This window comes from Zophobas morio, unplaced genomic scaffold (assembly GCF_036711695.1).
Source record: "Zophobas morio isolate AGI-343-1 ecotype UQ-CSIRO unplaced genomic scaffold, CSIRO_AGI_Zmor_V1 ptg000477l, whole genome shotgun sequence".
In the NCBI taxonomy this organism is placed as follows: domain Eukaryota; kingdom Metazoa; phylum Arthropoda; class Insecta; order Coleoptera; family Tenebrionidae; genus Zophobas; species Zophobas morio.
In genome coordinates this window covers 120,908-141,513 of record NW_026972580.1, presented here as the reverse complement: position 1 = coordinate 141,513, position 20,606 = coordinate 120,908, and the positions used below count along the sequence as shown (strand labels likewise).

The window sequence follows — 20,606 nt, the reverse complement described above, 5'->3', positions numbered from 1 at the left end:
TTCTAGTATCTTCCCCCTACTGTCTGTGTATTTAGCTCCCCATGTTTTAGATTTAGCATTTAGATCCCCCGAAATTATCATTTTGTTTGTATTTTTTTTTCCTTTTATATCTCTCTGTAACTTGTCTAGAAAGCACAAAAATTGTTGATTGCTCTTGTTGGGAGAAAAATAGCACGAGTAATACAGAGTATCTTCTATTCGGACCCACACATAGCCTGGCCCTTTTCCACATTCACTCACATTCGATTTGAAAATATCACAGACTATTATCACAGCATCTTGTTTAGTATCACAGTATATATCACTTGTTCCCAGTGCCTTTATATTTGGCTCTTGGGCTAACACCAGATCTATATTTTTTTCCTCTATGGTCTTTCTCATAAGTGCCATGGCCATGGCTGATCTGTTTAGATTCACTTGTAGGAACCTCTGTTGTGTCACCATTTTGGTGAGCGGTATTTTGTTTATTTGCGCCATTTCAGTTTAATTTTTGCGGAGCCTCCGCACTTCTCTTAGCTTCCTTTAATGCTATTCTGAAGATCTTACATGCTGAACTACCCGCTGTGTGCCCTTCTTTTTCGCAAAGTGGACATTTTGCCTCGTTGTTACACTGCCCGGCTTGATGCCCTTCTTTCCCACATTTATAGCATGTATTTCTTCTATCTATTTCTTCTAAACATTCACTCGCTGCATGTCCGTAACCCCAGCACCGATAACATCGCGTCATCTGCATACGTTCTTCGATTTTACCTTTTACAATTCCTATCATCACAAATTCTTTCCTGATCAAGATTTCCGCGCTGTCTTTATCTATCGTTATCGTGATTGTTTGTGTGTTATTTCTCGTTGGTCTCACTTCGCCTACTTTCAACTCTACTTCTCCTCTATCTCCCAATTCTCTCCTGATTGCCTGTTTTACTTCTTCTTTATTAGTTGTTGCGTCTAGGTTCCTTATAAACAGTGTTTTCTTGTTTCTATTTATGTTTGTTATTTGTCTCACGTTTGCCTCTTCAATATTTTCTATAATTGTTTTTCTTATGTTTTGTTCCTTTTCCTGGTCTTTATCTGTTATAATCAGCATTTTACCATCTCTCGTACTCCTCACCGTTCTTATAGCTTTTCTATCTTCCTTTTCCGCCAGTGTGGCTTTGACTTCTTTTAAGAGGGTATTGTAGTCGACTCCTTTTTTTTCGACCACTATCGCGTACGAATTTGTTGCTTTGATCTGTCTCTTTCCGGTTTCTGCTTGAAGACTTTTCGGTACGTACATTTTTATTTTTGTTTGCGTCTCCATGAATATACACTGCATCATCTTTCTCAGTTCTTCTCCTTCTATTTCTGCTATCTTATGTGTCACTATGTTTTCTATTTTTTCTTCCTTCGTGTATTCTCGAACTTTTTTTAATAGATCCCATAGGTCATCCTTTGTATCTATCGTCTTTATTTTAATAATCTTCCGAGTTGTTTCTCTTACTTCGTCCTTGTTCTCTATGTTTCTTGTTTTAACCACATTCTCTATTATTTCAAAGTTATTTCTCATTTCTGTCATTTCTGGATACCTATCCCTGAACATTTTTTGAATACTTCGGTTCATATCCGGGTCTCCCGGTTCTGCTATTACTACCATGCACTCGCTCTTTGTTTCGCTCAATGGGTTTCCCACTACTACCTCCACGTTTTCGAAAGCATTTTGTTCCCATGCATTATTTTTGATTTTATCGAATTTTTCTCTATTGTCCGCTTCTAATATTTCTTGCTTTGTAACGTTCATTTTTTGAACACCTCTCTCTGCTATTTTCTCCGCTTTTCTTAGTTTTTCCATTAGCCGTTCTTTTTCTTCATGCACAGCTGCTATTTTTTCTTCCAACTTTTTCTTTGTTATCTTACTTTCTTCTTCTATATGTTTTACTGTCCCCTTCAGGGTGTCTATTTTTTTTTGCCACTCTTTTCCTTTTTCATCTTCTTCTTCCTCTTTTACTCTAATGATTTCTATTAATTTTTTATAACTTCTTTGTATAATTTCGATACTTTTCTTTACAGGTACATGAACGTTCCTGTTTTCTTGAATGAAGTTACCTAACACCTCCAATTCTTTGCTTAGCCTCTCTTCGGCTTCAGCATGTCGTCTCTTTAGTAGATTTGCATCTCTACCTATTTTATGTTCCTTATTTTCCGGAGATTCGGTCGCCTTCCTCTTCGCTCCCTTCTCTGTATCACTTCCGTTCGTATTTGCTCTTGGTCTACCAAGGCCCCATGGCTCCCAGTTGGTTCTCAAGCTGGACACTTTTTGCCCTTCTTTCTCGGGAGGTGTTCTCGAGAGTGATTCCCTCCTTTTGAAAGGGTCTTCGTCCTTGCTTGTCTCCTTTTTGTCGTTTGTACTAGAGCTGAAACTCTCGTCCTCTTTCCCCTCATCCTTATTTTTTGTTTGTTTTAGTTTGTCCATTTTGTTCCCACGTCTTGGGTACCGATCGGAGTCGCCCCTCGGCAGTGGTCCCATACCGAGGGGAAGGCATTTATACTGCAGGGTGCGCCTGGTGCCCTGCAGGTTTTTACGACTTCGCTGTCGGTTCTTTTATAGAGGTTGCCTCCTCGCGGGCCGGCCGATTAAGGCAAGCCCCCCGGCCAAAGGTCCCCACAGACGTACCGCCGCCGCGCTCAACGGCGGTTGTTGACTGTGGGCCTTGGTTACGGTGTGTGTCCGGGTGGCTACGCTCCACCACCCGCCTTCGGGTCGTGAGCCTAAGTCGAGTCCGTGTCCATGCCTTTTTCGAGCGTTAGTCCTCCCTCGATGGGCTGCACCTTGTCGTGGTGAGGGAGCTTTTCACCAAGAGCAGCCCACCTGACTAACTACAACCATCTCTTCAACCTGTCTCTTGCCTAGGTCGTCATAAGTGTTTTTTATTCATGGAGGTTGTCTCCTCCGTTGCTCTATTTGGTCCGCGGTGGCTATTTTATTTCACCACTACCCGCCGGCAAGCCGGTGAGGGCATTCCCCTATCCGCCACGTGGGGGACGCGCCCGGTAGGAGTTTGGCTTCTCCCCCGAGGACCTGACCTGACCTGACCTGACCTGACCTGACCTGACCTGACCTGACCTGACCTGACCTGACCTGACCTGACCTGACCTGACCTGACCTGACCTGACCTGACCTGACCTGACCTGACCTGACCTGACCTGACCTGACCTGACCTGACCTGACCTGACCTGACCTGACCTGACCTGACCTGACCTGACCTGACCTGACCTGACCTGACCTGACCTGACCTGACCTGACCTGACCTGACCTGACCTGACCTGACCTGACCTGACCTGACCTGACCTGACCTGACCTGACCTGACCTGACCTGACCTGACCTGACCTGACCTGACCTGACCTGACCTGACCTGACCTGACCTGACCTGACCTGACCTGACCTGACCTGACCTGACCTGACCTGACCTGACCTGACCTGACCTGACCTGACCTGACCTGACCTGACCTGACCTGACCTGACCTGACCTGACCTGACCTGACCTGACCTGACCTGACCTGACCTGACCTGACCTGACCTGACCTGACCTGACCTGACCTGACCTGACCTGACCTGACCTGACCTGACCTGACCTGACCTGACCTGACCTGACCTGACCTGACCTGACCTGACCTGACCTGACCTGACCTGACCTGACCTGACCTGACCTGACCTGACCTGACCTTTTTTTTTTTTTTATTTAACGAGTTAATCCCCATGGGGTGCACTACCTAGGCGTTAGGCGCCAGGTATCGTTTACCGCCTATGCTATGCGGCTCGGCCGTTGTTCTGCCTAGGGGGATCCACTCTTCTGTCACTCCGCCTCCACCCCATCGGTACCACCTTCCGGTATTCCTTCGATGGGCCGGATGCTGCGTCCTCTATCTCACATACCAATCCCCGTTCCCAAATCCAATTTTGTTCGTCTTTCTTCCTGCTGCTTTTCTCTTCTTCTTTCTTCTTCTTCTCGGTCTTTTATTATCTCCTCCACATATCCTGTTACTTTGTTCCAATTTGTATTGTTTTCCATCATCCTCTTTATTATTGTACCCGGTGTCATAGGCGCTCCTAGCTCTTTCTCTACATGTCTGCGCTTTTCTTCGTTTTTTTCGCAAAAGAATACCGCGTGCTCCGCTGTGTCCCGCTCGTACCCGCAGTCCCAACATCTCGCGCTATCTGCCTTGCCTATCCTTTTTCTAAATTCGCCGAATGCTCCGTGTCCTGTTATAAACTGTGTTAGTCTAAATGTGATTTCTCCGTCTTTCCTACTAATCCATTCCCTAACGTCGGGAATTAATCTTTTGGTCCATTCCGCCTTCCCCGTTTCCTGTTCCCATTTTTTCTGCCATTTGTCTAACTGATACTTTCTTGCTTCTTTCTTGTCCGTTCCATATCTGTATCTATCCATCCTCTCTTCCACCCAGCATTCTATTGGCATCATGCCTGCTATTACGTGCAATGCCTCCGTCGATACAGTCCTGTAGGCCATACTTATTCTTATCAGCAACCTTCTTATAGTCCATTCCACTTTCTGTTTATAGGTCTTATTTCCGATTGCTCTCCCCCATACCTCTGCTCCGTATAGTATAATCGAGAGGCCTGTCATTCCCATTATCCTTCTCTTCCTGCTTCCCGGACCTCCTATATTGGGCATGAGTCTTCCCAACGCCCCTATGAGATTGCCCGTTTTCTCAACAGTCTTCCAGAGATGCTCCTTAAAACTCAGTTTTGCGTCGATTATAACGCCCAGATATTTTATCGACTCCTTTATTTTTATTTCCTCCCCTTTTATTCGGATCCGCACGGGTTCTTCCTGCGTTCTTCCTGTAATCACCATTGCTTCGGATTTGTCCGGAGCTATTTCCAAACCCATTTGTTCCAATTTTTCGTTGATTCTTGCCAACTGCCAGTTCACTTCCTTTTCTATATTCTTCATTTCCTTATCTGTCCCTATTACTACTATATCATCTGCGTAGGCTATGATCGTTGTTTTTGGTCCCATATCCATTCTTAGTATGCTATCGTAAACGATATTCCATATAAGTGGCCCCATTATCGATCCCTGAGGTACTCCACAACTTATTCCGATCTTCTGTCCGTAGCTCCCAGTTATTTGTCTGTTGGTGAAATAATCCGCGATTATTCTTTTTAAGTAACCCGGCATATCCCAATGTTTCAGTTCTTTTTTAACAGCGGACCATGCTATCGTGTTAAACGCGTTCTTGACGTCTATCGCCACCACTATGTGTTTCTTCCTTGTTTGCCTTACACCATGTTTGTTCATACCAATTAATTGCGCCACTCTATCTATGGCCTCTATGGTAGATTTTCCGGCTGTGAAACCGTACTGATTACCCGACAGGCCACCTTTCTGGGCTATATGCAGTTTAATTCTGTCCGTTAGTAGGCGCTCGTAAATTTTCCCCCCCACATCTAGTAGGCTGATAGGTCTAAAGCAGCTTGGCGAGCTTCCCTGCTTTCCCGGTTTTCTAATCAGGACCACCCTAGCCTTCTTCCAGTTATTCGGGAAGACCTTGTTCCTTGCCAAAGAGTTGTACATGCCTAGGACTTGTTGCGGGCATGTTTCGTACACGTCTTTCCAGATTTCAGCCGTCAGTCCGTCCGTACCGGGCGCCTTACCCTTTTTCATTCCGTTGACAGCACCTTCCAGTTCTTCCAGCTCAAAGAGTGGGGTTTCCATGTCCGTGATTTCCTCCCATCTAGTGTCCTCTCTTTTGGGGAAAAGTGCCGTCAATATCTCGTTCTCTACCTCTTCTTCCAGCCTCTCCGGCGGTGTTAGTTTTAATTGCTTTACGACAATTTCGTAACCTTTCCCCCACTGATCTTCTTCCAGCTGGTTCAGCACCTCCATCCATTTTTCTTTCTTCGATCTTAGTATTTCCACTTTTAACTCTTTCCTTCTCTCTTTGTACTCTTTGCCCGCCGTCCTAAGCTCTTCCCCAGAATCCGTATTTCTTTTCTGTTTTCCTTGTAGCCGCGTCATTTTCCTCTTACTCTTTAGACATTGCTTCCGTAGCTCGGCCACTTTCTCGTTCCACCAATACACCGGTCGTTTTATCGTCCTATTCTTGCTCCCCGATGTAATTCCTTCGCAGATCTTTCTTATTTTCTCTGTTACCTCCTCCACTTTATCCCATTTCCACGCGTCCGTGTTCTCTGCTCCCAATGCCTTTACGAATGCTTCTCTTTTTGTGCCTTTGAATCTCCATCTGGCTTCGCCGCTTTGTGCATTCAGCTTCGGTGAAACCTCGTCGGTTTCAACATCGAAGCTTATCATCTCGTGGTCACTTAATGTTTCCTGATCCACTACTCTCCATCTCTTTATCTTTTCTGTCATGTCCGGTGTTGTTAGGGTTAAGTCCACTATCGATGTCCCATTCCATCTTATACAGGTGGGTACCCCCACTTGGTTGCAGACTTCTAATCCCAAGCTTTCCATCCATTCCTGTAGCATGTAACCCCTTGCTTCGTTGACCTTATCTCCCCATCTCTTCGATCTGGCATTAAAATCTCCAACAATGACTGTTCTTTTGCCACCTTGCCGACTAACCTCCTTGCCTATTTCATACAAAATTTTCTCCACCTCACTATCCGGACTGTTCGGCGATAAGTACGTACCGTATATGTATATATTTCTTATTCTGACCCAGCTATAGCCATACCCTCCTCCTGTTTGTGTCGGTATTTGCCCTCTTCCTCTCACTATCATCACCACGTCCAGATTTTTATCCGTAATCCACTCCTTTTTCCCTTTCGTTTTATTTTTATTAGGTTCACATATTATTATAACCTCTGCTCCCGCTTCTTCTGCCGTCTTAAAAGTTAGGTCCATAGCTGGAACCCTGCGGTCGGCGTTCGTCTGTATGATTTTCATTCTGATTCATCGAAGACCGTACCCTTTTTCTTTAATCCCTGTACAATCTTCCTATATGTTGGGCACTTCATAGATTCCGCCCTGTGTCCTCCCTTTTTACATAAGTAACATGCCTGTTCTTGTGTGCACTCCTTTATTTTATGGCCCATTTCTCCACATTTGTGACACACTTCCCCTTCGCTCTCCTCGCACGCTCTTGCTGTATGTCCTATCTTTTTGCATTTGAAACATTTAGGCACGGATACTATCTCTCTGGCTCTCCACCTATTCCACCCTTCTCCAATTCGTCCTTTTTTAATGATAGTTTCGGCTTCCCTTTCCTTCAGTCTGACGAAAGCGTATTTAACTCCTCTAGAATTTTCTTTTTTTGCTATTTGTATTTTCGCCGACATTTCCCTTTTATCCCGTATATTTAATACTTTGGCTAACTCCGTAACTATTTCTCCTTCGTCCGTCGCAGCGTCTAGATCCAACAGTAATATCGTTTTCCTTTGTACCTCCACTACCGATGCACAATCTACCATTTTTTCTTTCAGAGTACTTACGAATGCTTCTCTTTCTTCTGCTTTTTCTCCCTTTATTCTCACCTGTATTTCCCCCTCTTTAGTTTTTGTTATTCCTTTTATCTGTACACCGGTTACTTTCACTTTCTCTTTCATGCTTCTCACTGTATTTGCATATGAGAGGGTTCCTTCGTTATTCATCGGCTTTATGAATATTGTTTCCTCTTTAGTCGTTCTCCCCTTTCTAGTAAACTGGTTTTCCTCACCTCCTTCACTTCTCCTACTATTTCGTCTATTTTTCGTTGTACCATACACTTCCACATCCATTTCTTCTACTGTTCCTCTAAAGACGTGTTCTAGAAGTTTCCGAGAAGTCTCTTCACTTTTTAGGTTATATGCCACACATACTACTTTCTTCCTTCCGTTCTTCCTCATTATTTCCTTAATTCTTTTCAGCGCCTTCCACCAGTTACCCACTCCTTTGGGTGTCCCTGCTTCTTTTACCGTCACCACGTACGTATATTTCATATGTCCAACCTCTTGTGTTGCATCATCCCCGTATATTATTTTATTATCCGTCACAAAATATATTGGCAATTCCACGTGTTCTTCGTTTTTCTTTAACGCTTCCTCTAGATGAGGTATTTCTTCTATCGCCCTTTTAATTCTGTAATTATCTGTTTCATCTCCTTCTCTTCTCACAATTATTAGATCTTTCTCTTTTTCCTTTGGCGCGTCTCCTATAGTCAACTTACATTTCTTATACATTGCTTCTGGCCAGCTCTTTTTTACCATTTCGTACAACGCATTCTCGTCCATTTCTTTTCCTATCGACTTCTCAAGTTTTTTTTGTTCCATCATTCTTCTTTGTATCTCCCTTTCCTGTTCTAGGTTTACTCTCTCGATGTGTTCTTTATCTTCCCGGTTCGTAATCGAAATCAACATTTCTACATATTTTAGTTTCCCTTTTTCCCGGTAGGTATTTGCCTCTTCGTTTATTCGTTCGACCGCTTTTCTAATTCCTTCGTGTATTACTTCACCTTCTTTTACTTGACTATGCACTTCCTGAATTCCTACAGTCATTCTCTCCAATATCTGTTTTGTAACTTCGTGCTGTTTTATTATTTCCCTTATTTCCCCATCTCCCTTTTCCGTTATTTTTTCCCTTGTCAACTGTTCGTCGTTCTCTTCTTGTCTTTCATTATCCGAATGTTTCTCCAGGTTTTCTACCTGTCTCTGTAATTTTTTTATATATCTTTCATCCTGTTTCCTCTGTTCTTGGTATTTCTTCATCTCTTTATGATCAATTTTTATCGCTTTGACGGCAATTTCTTTCAGTTCTTTAGTTAATGCTTTCACTTGTCTATGTACGTTTTGATTTCCTTTAACGAACTCATCCAATTCTAGAATTTTGTCTTGCATTCTGCTCAAATGTTGGTTTCCTATTGTACATTCTGCCTGCCTATCTTCTGTCATCTCGTTATTCATCTGTTCTGGACTTGTATTCATTTTTCTCTTTTTTCTTTTGAAAAAACTTTCAAAAATTTCCACTTTTTTATGCACCGGTGTTCTCGGTTTATTTTTCTCGCCCACACTCCAGCTGTTTGTTCGACCTCTACTGCTCGTTCCAGCTTCCATCCGTTCTTTATCTATTTGTTCTCCTTTTTTCTGTTGTGCTTCTCTTTCCTCTTCCACTTCCGATCCCTCTTCTTCGTCCGTGGAGATTATTATATTGTCTATTTCAGAGCATCTATTATACTTTTCCGTTACTTCCTTCGGTTCTTCCTTTGGACTTCTTTCTATCCGCGGTCTACCTTTAAATACATCTTCGTATTCCTCCTCGCCAGTATTTGGTCTCTGCCCTTCAGCCTGGTTCACCACCGAAGAGGCATTGCGGTCGCAGGATGACGGTCGGGAGGGGCCCGCACTACCACCCACATCACCGACCGGAACTGAGGGATCCGCCCTCTGCTCCGTAAATTCTATCTTCTCTTCTTGTCTGTCCATAATTTCATTTTATGTTCCATGTTCATCGCCAGGTTCGTCCTTATGGTCTTCCTCCCCCCCCCGGTTGACCAGGCCGAGAGGCCCCTCCCCATTTATCCGGGCTTGGGACCTGCTGTGACGCCATTAGGCTACTCGGTTCACCCTCTGACGCCACAGGCTGGGTTGACCTGACCTGACCTGACCTGACCTGACCTGACCTGACCTGACCTGACCTGACCTTTTTTTTTTTTTTTTTTTTTTCTGTGAAAGGGGAAACCCTCATGGGCACCAGAGACTTAGGTTCGATCGTCTCTGGTAGTGTCGGACTTTTACCGACTAAAACCCCTTTCTCGACCAGCTGTTCTCCTACCCCCCCGGAACCGCGTTAGCATTACTTCAAGGGGGTGGTTGGTCGCCGATTTCTTCGTTTTTTGTTTTTGTTTGGTACTTCTTTTCTTTTTTCTCGCTTTTTTTTCTAGTTATCTAAAATGTCTTTCTCATCTAAGTTCTCTCTTTCATATTTGGCCTTTTCTTCTATTATTTTCCGCATGAAGTTCTCTATTTCTGTCCATTTGTCCTTACTTTCGAGCATTGTTTCGACGAGGTTCTTATCTTCAATTCTTTTACCTATTTGGTCTTCCAGTTTTCTTCTCTCGTTTTGCCATTTTAAGCAAGCAAAAAGTGTGTGCTCTGCTGTGTCTTCTTCTCCACACCCGTACCAGCATTCGCTCGTTTCGCTCTTCGCGATTCTTTGTCTTTGTTTCGCAAAGTTTCCGTGCCCCGAGAGCATCTGCGTTACATAATAATTTATCTCTCCATGCTTTCTATTTGCCCACTTCTGAAGATCTGGGATTAATCTTCTGGTCCATCCTGCTGTTTCGCCTTCTGCCTTATCCCATCTATTTTGCCATTCTTTAAACACTTCCTTTTCAATTTCCCCTCTGTGTTCTTTTCCTCTTTCGTACACTTGACATCTTCTCCGTACTTTTAGATCTATTGGCATCATGCCGGCTATGACGAATAGTGCGTTCGTCGAGATTGTGCGATAACCACTGCTTATCATAATAGCTATCCTTCGGCTTGTTTTATCCAGAAGATTTCTGTAGCAGCCCCATCTGAGTACTTCGTGCCATGTCTCGCATCCATACAGCAGGGTGGAGAGTGCCGCCGTTGCTATGATTTTTCTAGTGGATGACCTTGGCCCCCCGATATTTACCATTATTCTTTTCAGGTTATTGACTATCTTGTCCGTTCTCTTGGCGGCGTCTCTGACGTGCGCTACCATTTTCGTATCCCTGTCGATCGTAACGCCTAAATATCGAATCTGTTCGCTTGTTCTCAGCGGGGGTGCACCTTCTTCTAAATTTAGCTCGATGACTTTTAGCTTACGCCTGCCCTGTAGAAGCACGGCCTCTGTTTTGTGCTCTGCTAGCTCTAAACTTAATTCTTTTATTTTGGATTTTACTATCCTGTAGGCCGTTTCTGTTTTTTGTTTTAGTTCTTTCTCCTTATCCGCGATTACTATTGCCAGGTCGTCGGCAAACGCGATCATCTGTACTCCTTTAGGCAGTCCTGTTTTCAGCAATCTATCATAGAAAATATTCCACAATGTCGGCCCCAAAACGGAGCCTTGCGGTACCCCGCATGACATTTGGAACATACCCCCGTACTCTGTCTCTATCCATCTGTCTTCCAAATAACTTTTTATTACTCGTATCAGGTATGGCTGCACGTTTCTCTTCTCCAGTTCTTGCAGAGTTATGCTCCAATCGGCCGTGTTGAATGCATTTTTTATATCTACCGCCACCATTACCGCCACCTTCCTGTGCTTATAGGAAGTTTTCTTTATTTCTTCCACTGTTTTCTGCACCGTTCTTACTGCATCTATCGTCGATCTTTTTTTACGAAATCCGTATTGGTGAACGTACAGCCCCCCCCTTTCCGAAATACTTTCCTCTAGTCTGCCTCTGATCATTCTTTCCAACAGCTTGCCGCATGTATCCAACAAGCAGATCGGTCGGTATGATCTTCCGTCCCCGTCTCCCTTGTTTTCTTTTTCTAATAACACTAGACCACCTACCTTCCATATTTTGGGAAATTCTCCATCCATTATACACTTGTTCATGACGTCTAAGATCTCTTCTGGATATTCTTCGACGATCGCTTTCACCATTTCAGGTGTTATGCCGTCCGGTCCCGGTGCTTTTCTGTTTTTTGTTTCTCGGGCCGCCTGCTTGAGTTCTTCCATTTTAAATGGGGGTACTTCCTTCCTGTCCACCGTCGGTAAACTCGGCGTTGTGATGCGTCTTCTGGGAAACAGTTTGGATATCTGGTTGTTCGTTGTCTCTTCGTCTGGAAAAGTCCTTGGGGCCAGTTTAAATTTGTTCGTAACGATTTTGAAGGCTTTTCCCCATGGGTCGTTTTCTAACTCGTGGCAAGTTTTTCGCCACGCTTTGGCTTTCGCCTTTTGGATCTCTTTCTTTAGGGTCTTTTTCAACCTTCTGTATTTTTCGTTTTCTTGGTCTTTCTCATTTTGGGAAGCGTCTTTTTTCTTATTTGTCTTCGTCAATTTTCTCCTTTGTTTGATACAATTCTTTCGGGCGTCTTCGACGCTCTCGTTCCACCAGTAGACTGGCGCTTTGGATCCCTTCGGTGGACTCTTTCTCTTGAAGGATCTATCTCCCGCTTTAACTATGGCAGAAATTAGTGTTTTTGGTGAGCTTTCGTAGTTTGCTTTTTTGTTTTTTTCCAACTCCTTTTTAAAATTTTGTGTGAATGTGCTCATCCTTTCTCTTTCCATTTTCCATCCACTAATCGTTTGTTTTCCGATAGTCGCTCTGCCCTTTTCGGTACGTTTTAATTTTTTTTCTGCCGAAATAAGTTCGAACATGATGCTGTTGTGGTCGCTGAAGTTTTCTTCGTCAACCTCCACTTTCCAATTTGTTATTAGGTTACTTTGTTTCGTCGAGCAGAGAGTGAGGTCTATGCGCGTCTTTCCTACTTTAAAGGTTGGTTCCTTGCCGTCATTAAGCACCACTAGGTCGTTTTCTGCCATCCAGTCGACGAGTAGGTCGCCCCTCTCGTCATTTTTCTGTGACCCCCATATGGTATTATGTGCGTTGAAATCGCCACCTATCACTGTACATCCTTTATTGTTCCCTTTTATGCTGGTTCCTAGTGCCTCCAAGCAGTCCGTAAAGTCTTTTATCTCGCAGTTTGGTGAAATATAAACCGAATAAATTACATTTTCCGCGTTTTTTATGTATGTAAACCCTTTTCCTTTTCCCCAGTTGTGCACTCTGAACGTTTTGTCTACTACCCTTATAAAAGTATCCTTATCTTTGTCGTGATAATCGTTCTTCTTTACTAATTTTTTATTTGGTTCTTGTCCTATTATTATTGAGACTTTCTTTTCTTTACTAGTTTTCTCCAGTATGTTTGTTGCCAATTGGCTTCTTTTTAGGTTTGTTTGTGTTACTCTCATAGCTTCTTATTGTGAATTCTCACTTATTCTTTTGTACCTAACTTTCCTTTCCGCCTGTCTATTCCGCAGTTCCTCCACTGCTTTTTTATATTTTTTACATTTCATGCTTCTTGCTGTATGTCCCTCCTCGTTACATACGTAACATTTCTGCGTATTTTCGCATGTTCTACTTTCATGGCCTTGTTCTCCGCATTTGAAGCAGATCCCCTTCCTCGTTATCTCGCTTTTGCACTCGGTAGCTTCGTGCCCGTATTCCTGACACTTGTAACACTTGAGGGGTGTTTCCAATGATTGTATTCGACACCTGCTCCACCCGATTTTTATTTTGGCTATTTCTTGTATTTTTTCGGCGTGATGGCTACTAATAGTTGCAATGGCATATGTTAAGCCTCTTTTGTTTCTTTTGTTTGCTATCTGGACTGTCACGGCATTTTCTCCTTCTATTTCTTCCTCTTTTATATCACAGCGGTCTCGGAGCACTTTCTTAATTTCTTCCTGCTCAATAGAACTGTCTATATCGCGGATCATGAAGGTTTTTTTTGGGTTTATCCACACTATATTTTCTTCGTTACTACTGATATGTTGTAGGATTTTTTCTTTAAAGACTTTTTCACCTTTACCTTCTTCTCTGTCTTCCATTTTGATTTTTATATTTCCATTTCGGGTTTTCTCTATGCTATTTACTTTTATACCGATTTCTTCTACGTCTATGTTTTTCTTTAGTTTTTTGAAAATATCGTCCGTATTTTCATTTTCGTTACCTTTTATTAGAAGTGTACTCTTTCTTTTCGTTTTTCTCCACGTTTTGTGTCCTATGACTCCGGTTTTTGTAATAATGTTTATTCTGATGTCTATTTCTCGGAAGACAATCTCTAGGATTTTCCTCAGTGGTATTTTTGTATCTTCGTTAGTTGGTGTACATTGAATGATCTTTGCTCCGTTACTAATTACACTCTTTTTATCACGCTTTTATTAGCTTGGGTTGTATGTATGTATGTAACGGAATCTTTGAGCTTAATTTTCATCGGTTTCTAAAAGTCTGATCATCTTGAAACTTTGCACACGTCTCAAGGATCGATGACAATGCAATAATTTGATAACAGTTTCCCATTATCCTTATTAGGACCGCCAGGATTTATAAATTCTTTTATGGATCCTGTGTAGTGGAGTAAAAGAGATAAAGCTAGCGCGCGATCTGCGCATGCCTGTAGTATCTGGTTTACTCTTCGTTGTAATAATTATAGTCTTGATTAAAATACAAATAACGGATATTAAATGAAAAAAACAAGAACGGACTTTTAATTAACTAAACGTGTGCAAATAAAATGGCTGATCGCATCTTAATTGTGTCAGTATATACCACGGTTATCTCTCTCCGTGTCGATTATACCGATCTATACCGATTATTTCTGTTTCAAGGACAATTTCTGCATAGCTTTGGTTTTACAGTCGGTAAAGAAGGAATTAATTATCATTAAAACATATCTAATCATGAATTCTCACCAACTTAAATAAAAATAACAAATTTTGATTCAGAAATACAAACATGGAGGAAAATTAACTATTTGGGGGGTAAAACTACCCACAATGATGAATTGTGTCCCGTTGGTCCGTGAGGGCGATTGATTTCGAACTAATTCCCGTTGATCGATCATACGGAGACCACTGAGTGGTTCTTTCTAGAAAAATCTAAATAAGTAATTAATTCCCCAATTTATGAATTTGTCGCAGACTAAAAAATGAAAAATAAATAATAGTTTAAAAAACTAAAAAAACACGCTTTTATTGCTAATCGAACTAAAAACTAGAAAATAATTTTTAATGACAGTTTAATATTACAGTAGTAGAAGATCAAACAATCAATCATAATAAATCACCTCAAATTAAAATTATAATAAAATTTAAGTTATTAACAGAATAATTCAATTCAGAGTAAAAAGCGTGGGGTGCATTTTACTGCGGTTCATAACTATCCTCTCATAGATAGTTGCCAATAGAATGATTGTAATATTTAAAATATCAAGCGCCCCACGCTTTTTACTCTGAATTGAATTATTCTGTTAATAACTTAAATTTTATTATAATTTTAATTTGAGGTGATTTATTATGATTGATTGTTTGATCTTCTACTACTGTAATATTAAACTGTCATTAAAAATTATTTTCTAGTTTTTAGTTCGATTAGCAATAAAAGCGTGTTTTTTTAGTTTTTTAAACTATTATTTATTTACCCTCTGCATATCTCTTATAACTTCGTCCCATGTGTCGTTTTCTCTAATTCCCATGGTATATATGTATTGTGCCGGATATATGTCCGGGAATTCTTGTGGTATTTCGTCGTCTTCTATGAATTTCGGTGCCTCTCTTCTTATGTATCCCACTCTTGTTTTACCCTGCCTTTGGTTTTCTATCACTCTTTCTATCTCGGGCCATATATCCGTGGCCTGTTCTATTGTCTCATTTTTTTGATTACCATCCGTGAGATCTATAATGAGTAACAGGTTCTCTCTGTCTTTTTCTTTAAATATATTTCCTCTCCTGCATGTCGTTCTTACATATGCTTTTTCCGGCCACTCTCTTTGTATTATCCCCTTTATTTCTTCTGGGGTTTGCGCTTTTTCTACCTCTTCCCTGATTTGTAGTGCCGCCAGTTCCTCTGTAAGTTTTTCGGGGTTCTCGGTTTGGGTTTGTCGGTTTTTATAGGGTTTTTCTGTTTCATCCGTCTGCCGCTCGACGTCTCTATTCCCCCTTCTTTTCTCTGTTAAGTCACTACCCTTTTCTTGTTCTTCCTTCATTTTCCTTATCGTTTCTTTCAGTTCTTCCATTTGTGTTTGGCGTTCACTCTCTCGCGATTCTGCTTCTTCCAGTTTTGAGTAGGTATATCGTATACCTTGTCCATTGCCGTGCTCATGTACTAGTCCTCCCTCAGTGGGCTGCCACCTTGTCGTGGTGAGGGAGCTTTTCACTAAGAGCAGCCCACCTGACTAGCTCTAACCGTCTCATGATCCATGTCCATCGCCAGTTCGTCTTGAGGTCTTCATTCCCCCCCCGGTTGACCAGGCCGAGAGGCCCCTCCCCATTTATCCGGGCTTGGGACCGGCTGCGGCGCCATTGGGCTACTCAATCCACCCTCCGACGCCGCAGGCTGGGTTGACCTGACCTGACCTGACCTGACCTTTTTTCTTTTTTTTTTTTTTTTTTCTATGGAAGGGGAAACCCTCATGGGCACCAGAGACTTAGGTTCGATCGCCTCTGGTAGTGCCTGGACTCTTACCGGCTAAAACCCCTTCCTCGACCAGATGTTCTCCTACCCCCCTGGAACCGCGTTAGCATTACTTCAGGGGGGTGGTTGGTCGTAGCTTCTTCTTCATCTTGTCGTCTTCTCCTGTGTTCTTTCTTCTCTCTCTCTCCTGCTTTTTCGTCCTTTCATCTTTTCCCGTGTTATTTTATTTTATTTTATTTTTTTTTTTTTTTGAGTTTCTTCCGGGTTTTTTTTTTTTTTTTTTTTTATATCTGTGTCTCTTGGTGATGTTACTCCTCTTTCGTCTTTTTTTTTTTTTTTTTCCATTCATTCATCTCTCACTTCCTGTCTCCTTTCTCTCTCTCTCTCATACTCACACTTCGCTTTCATTACTGTAACTAACATCCGTTCTATTACCTTCCATCCTTCTTCACTCTCCAACATCTTCCCAACCATGTTACCAACTTTCACCCTCATGCCCAATTCTACTTCACATTCTTCTCTCTCTCTCGTCCATCTGTGACAATCAAATATCGCATGCTCTACATCTTCTTCCACTCCTTCCTCGCAATACCAGCAAGCTGAGCATTCAATCTTGCCTATCCTCTTCAGATAGGCCCCAAAACTCCCGTGGCCAGTGAGCACTTGGGAGGTGTAGTGGTTTACCTCCCCGTGCCCCCTGCCGACCCATTCAGTGAGGTTCGGGATTAGCCGCCTTGTCCAGGCGGCCTTCTCCGTCTGCCTCCACCTTTCGCACCACGCTTGCATCAGATCCTTTCTCGCCTCACCTTTGCATGCCACTGAGGGAGCCGAGTTCGACTCCCTCACCCTTTCGTTCTTCCTCCTCTTCCATTCCTGGAGACGCTCTTCCGCCAGCAAATCCAGCGGAGGGACCCCAGCCAGCACGCACAGTGCCTCCCCGGACACCGTGCGATACGCACAACACACTCGCAGAAGCATGTTTCTCTGGACACCCAGAAGCATCTGTCGATACTTCTGTATGCGGTATCCATCGATCCACACCTCCGCCCCGTACAACAAAATCCCATGAACGACACTGCACAACACTCTCCTTTTGCTCGCCCTGGGTCCTCCTACATTGGGTAGCAGTCGGCCCAGGGCACCCACAACCAACTTAGCCTTCCGTACCACCCGTTCCACTTGCTCGGCCACCCTGAGGTTTCTTTGAAAATCCACCCCAAGGTACCTCACCGCTTCCCGGGTCTCTATCGCTCTACCTTCCATACACACACTCATTCCACGTATCGTTCTGCGCCCTACCAAGAGCACCGCTTCGCTCTTCTCGGGTGCAAGTGAGAGACCGTTGTCCCCCATCCATGCACCCACGAGCCGCAGCGCTTCTTCGGTCCTTTCTCTCAGGTCCTCTTCATTCTTACCTATCACAATCACAGCTAAATCATCCGCGTACCCGATGAGCTTTACCCCATCGGGTACCTCCATTCTTAAAACCTCGTCATAAAATATGTTCCACAAGAGCGGCCCCAAGACCGACCCCTGCGGAACCCCGGCAGTCATTTCAAATTCACCCATCCCCGTTTGAACCACTCTATCGCTCAGGTAGGACCGCACCACGTTCACGAGATACGGCTCCACCCCCATACTTACCAGACGTTCCAGAATCCCCCTCCACGATACCGTGTTGAAGGCATTCCGGACGTCCACAGTCACCATCACACAAAACCGCCGAGTACCCCATGTACCTACATTTGCTCCTCTAGCGTACTCCCTTGCATCCATCATGGCGTCGATCGTCGATCTTCCAGCCCTGAATCCATACTGCGTCTCCGCCAGACCACCGAGCCTCCGAACGTCGTTCCTCAGTCTCGCGGCCAACATTCCCTCGTACAGCTTGCCCATCCCGTTCAGCAGACAGATGGGCCTATATTTCGCATTCTCTCCTTCCTTTCTTTCTTTCTCTATCAGCACCAATCTCGCCACCTTCCATTCTTTGGGAACAACCCCTTCCTCCAAACATCTATTCATGACCTCCAGACATTCTTTTCCACATTCTTGGGCATATATCTTACATACCTCTGGTGGTATCTTGTCCGGACCCGGCGCCTTGCCCTTCCTCAACCTCCCGGCCGCCTCCTGCAGCTCTTCGGGGGTGAAGGCTGGCACCAGTCCGTCCACCACCAGATCCGTCCACTCTAAAGGCCCGTGCTCGGGGAAGAGCTTACGGGCTTCCTCCATTTCATTCTCACCACACGCAGTACCGCTCATTCCTCTTCCCATCCATTTAGTTACTATCTTGTATCCTTCTCCCCATACATTCCTGTCTACTTCCTCACATACTTTCTTCCACGCTTTTTCCTTCGATCTATTGATCATAATTTTTAATTCTTTTTTCTTTTGTTTGTATTCTTTCCCTTTTTCCGCTATTACTTCCATGTTACCTCTCTTTTTTTGGCACCTTGTCCATTCTCTTCTCTTCCTCAAGCATTCTCTCCTCTTTTCCGCTATCTCATTCGTCCACCAATACACACCTTTCCTCTTTCCCATACATCCCTTTTTTTTTAAAACCCTGTCACACGTTTCCTCTAACACTCTCTTCGTCTCACACACTAGGTCCTTACGTTCATCCATCGTCTTTACTCTTTCCTTCATCACCTCAGCCAGTCTTTCCATCTTGTCTTCCGCTACTCTCCATCCCATGTCCTTCATTCTATCATCTCCTCTCACACACTCTCCTGTTTTACCCAGCACCCATACTATGTCCTGGTGATCGCTCAGATTCTCCTGTTCTAACACTCTCCATTCTTTCATTCTTCTCGCCACCCCTTCCGTGCTGAGGGTCAGGTCGATATGCGACTTCTGATCACCTCGCCGGAAGGTGGGGGCATTTCCACAGTTGTGACAGACCATGCACCTCTCAGCCATCCAATCCTCAACCAATCTACCTCTCGGGTCATTCACTATGGGGGAGCCCCACAGGGGTGACTTCGCATTGAAGTCCCCTGCGACCACCACCTCCCCCTCCCATGTATTCACACTTTCACCCAGATCATCCAGGAACTTCGTATATCTCCCAATATCAATATTGGGTGATATGTAACATCCATACAGTACCCATTCACTAAACTTGATCCACACAAAACCTTCGCCCTTCCCAAACATCTCTCCCTTCTCATGTCGCCCGCAAACTCTCACAGCTACATCTTCTCTCACATCCGTCATCCATTCTAACCCTTTCACTCTCTTTTTATTCGGTTCAGACACAACTAATACATTCACTCCTTCCTCTTGCACCGTCTTCCACATCACATCCATCGCCACTCCCTTTCTTTGTGCATTAATCTGCAACACAACCGTCTCCTTGCTCTCGCTTCCATTCATACTGTGCTCTATTTTTTGGTGTTTTTTTTTTTGTTGGTTTTTTTTTTTTTTTTTTTAAGGGGGGGGGTTAAGGGGGGTTGGGGTTAAGGGTTTTTTTTTTTTTGTTACCTGGGATTAGACGATCCTGTATGCCCCAGCTTTGTTTTTAGGGCCTCCTTATATTTACCACAAATGAGGGAACCTGTAAAATGTGCTCCGTTGCATAAAACACATTTCATTGCATTATGACACTCATCTCTTTTATGTCCTTTTTCACCACACCTTCTACACAGTTCTTCTCTGTTCGGGCCTTGGCAGTTCTCAGCCACATGTCCCGGTTCCCAACATCTGTAGCACTTGATGAGCCTCACATTTTCCCTTATGCTACATACATATATTGAATCCTATTCGCATTTTTTTTATTTGGATGAGATTTGCTGCCATCTTCTCTGTTGTTCTTAGTATAGCGCTTTGTCCATCTCTCGCGTTTGCTTTGAGTGAAATCACATTTATGGCCTCTGTAGACTGTGTTACTTTTCGGAGTTCTTCTACTATTTCTCCCTCGTTTATAATTGCATCTAAGTTGTATATATGTACCGTTCTATATCTTGTCTCTTGTCCCATTCTCACATTCGCATTTTGCATTTTTTCTTTGATTTTATTTCCTATCACAGCCATATTTTGTTCCCCTTTTTCGAACTCTAAGAGCAAACTTCCGTCCCTCGTCTTCCTGACACCCTTAATGTACGTATTATTCCCACCTGCTTGGGTTGTGATTTCTTTGACTTCTTTTAGCAATTCCGCATAGCTTTTATTTTGTTGTTTTATTATGATTGCTTCAGTTTTTCTATCTGGTCTATTTTGGTCTTGTAAAGTTCCTTTAGGAACGTAGACCATCACTTCAATACCACTATTGTTAAAAACAATTTCTACAATTTTCCTAAATGCCTTCCAAGACGCTTTCTCTATTACTGGTAGTAAAATTTTCTTTCTCCCCGATTCTTCAAGGGTTTGCTTAAGTTGTCTAATTTTCTTAAGTAATTCTGTTTCCTTATCTCCTTCATCGTCTATCGTTATCTTGTAGATATATTTTTCTTTCGTTTTCATTTCTTTGTTCTGAAATATTTTCGTTTGGATTACTAAATAACTC

At 43.2% G+C, this 20,606-nt stretch overlaps 1 protein-coding gene across 1 annotated transcript; it reads right to left on the bottom strand.

Annotated features, from left to right (window-relative positions):
* Window positions 1–6,902: 6,902 nt before the first annotated feature.
* On the bottom strand, window positions 6,903–9,416 carry LOC135121007 (synaptonemal complex protein 1-like). Its single transcript, XM_064045324.1, has one exon. The coding sequence runs from the start codon at window positions 9,414–9,416 to the stop codon at window positions 6,903–6,905; it is 2,514 nt and encodes an 837-aa protein (XP_063901394.1).
* Window positions 9,417–20,606: the final 11,190 nt, after the last annotated feature.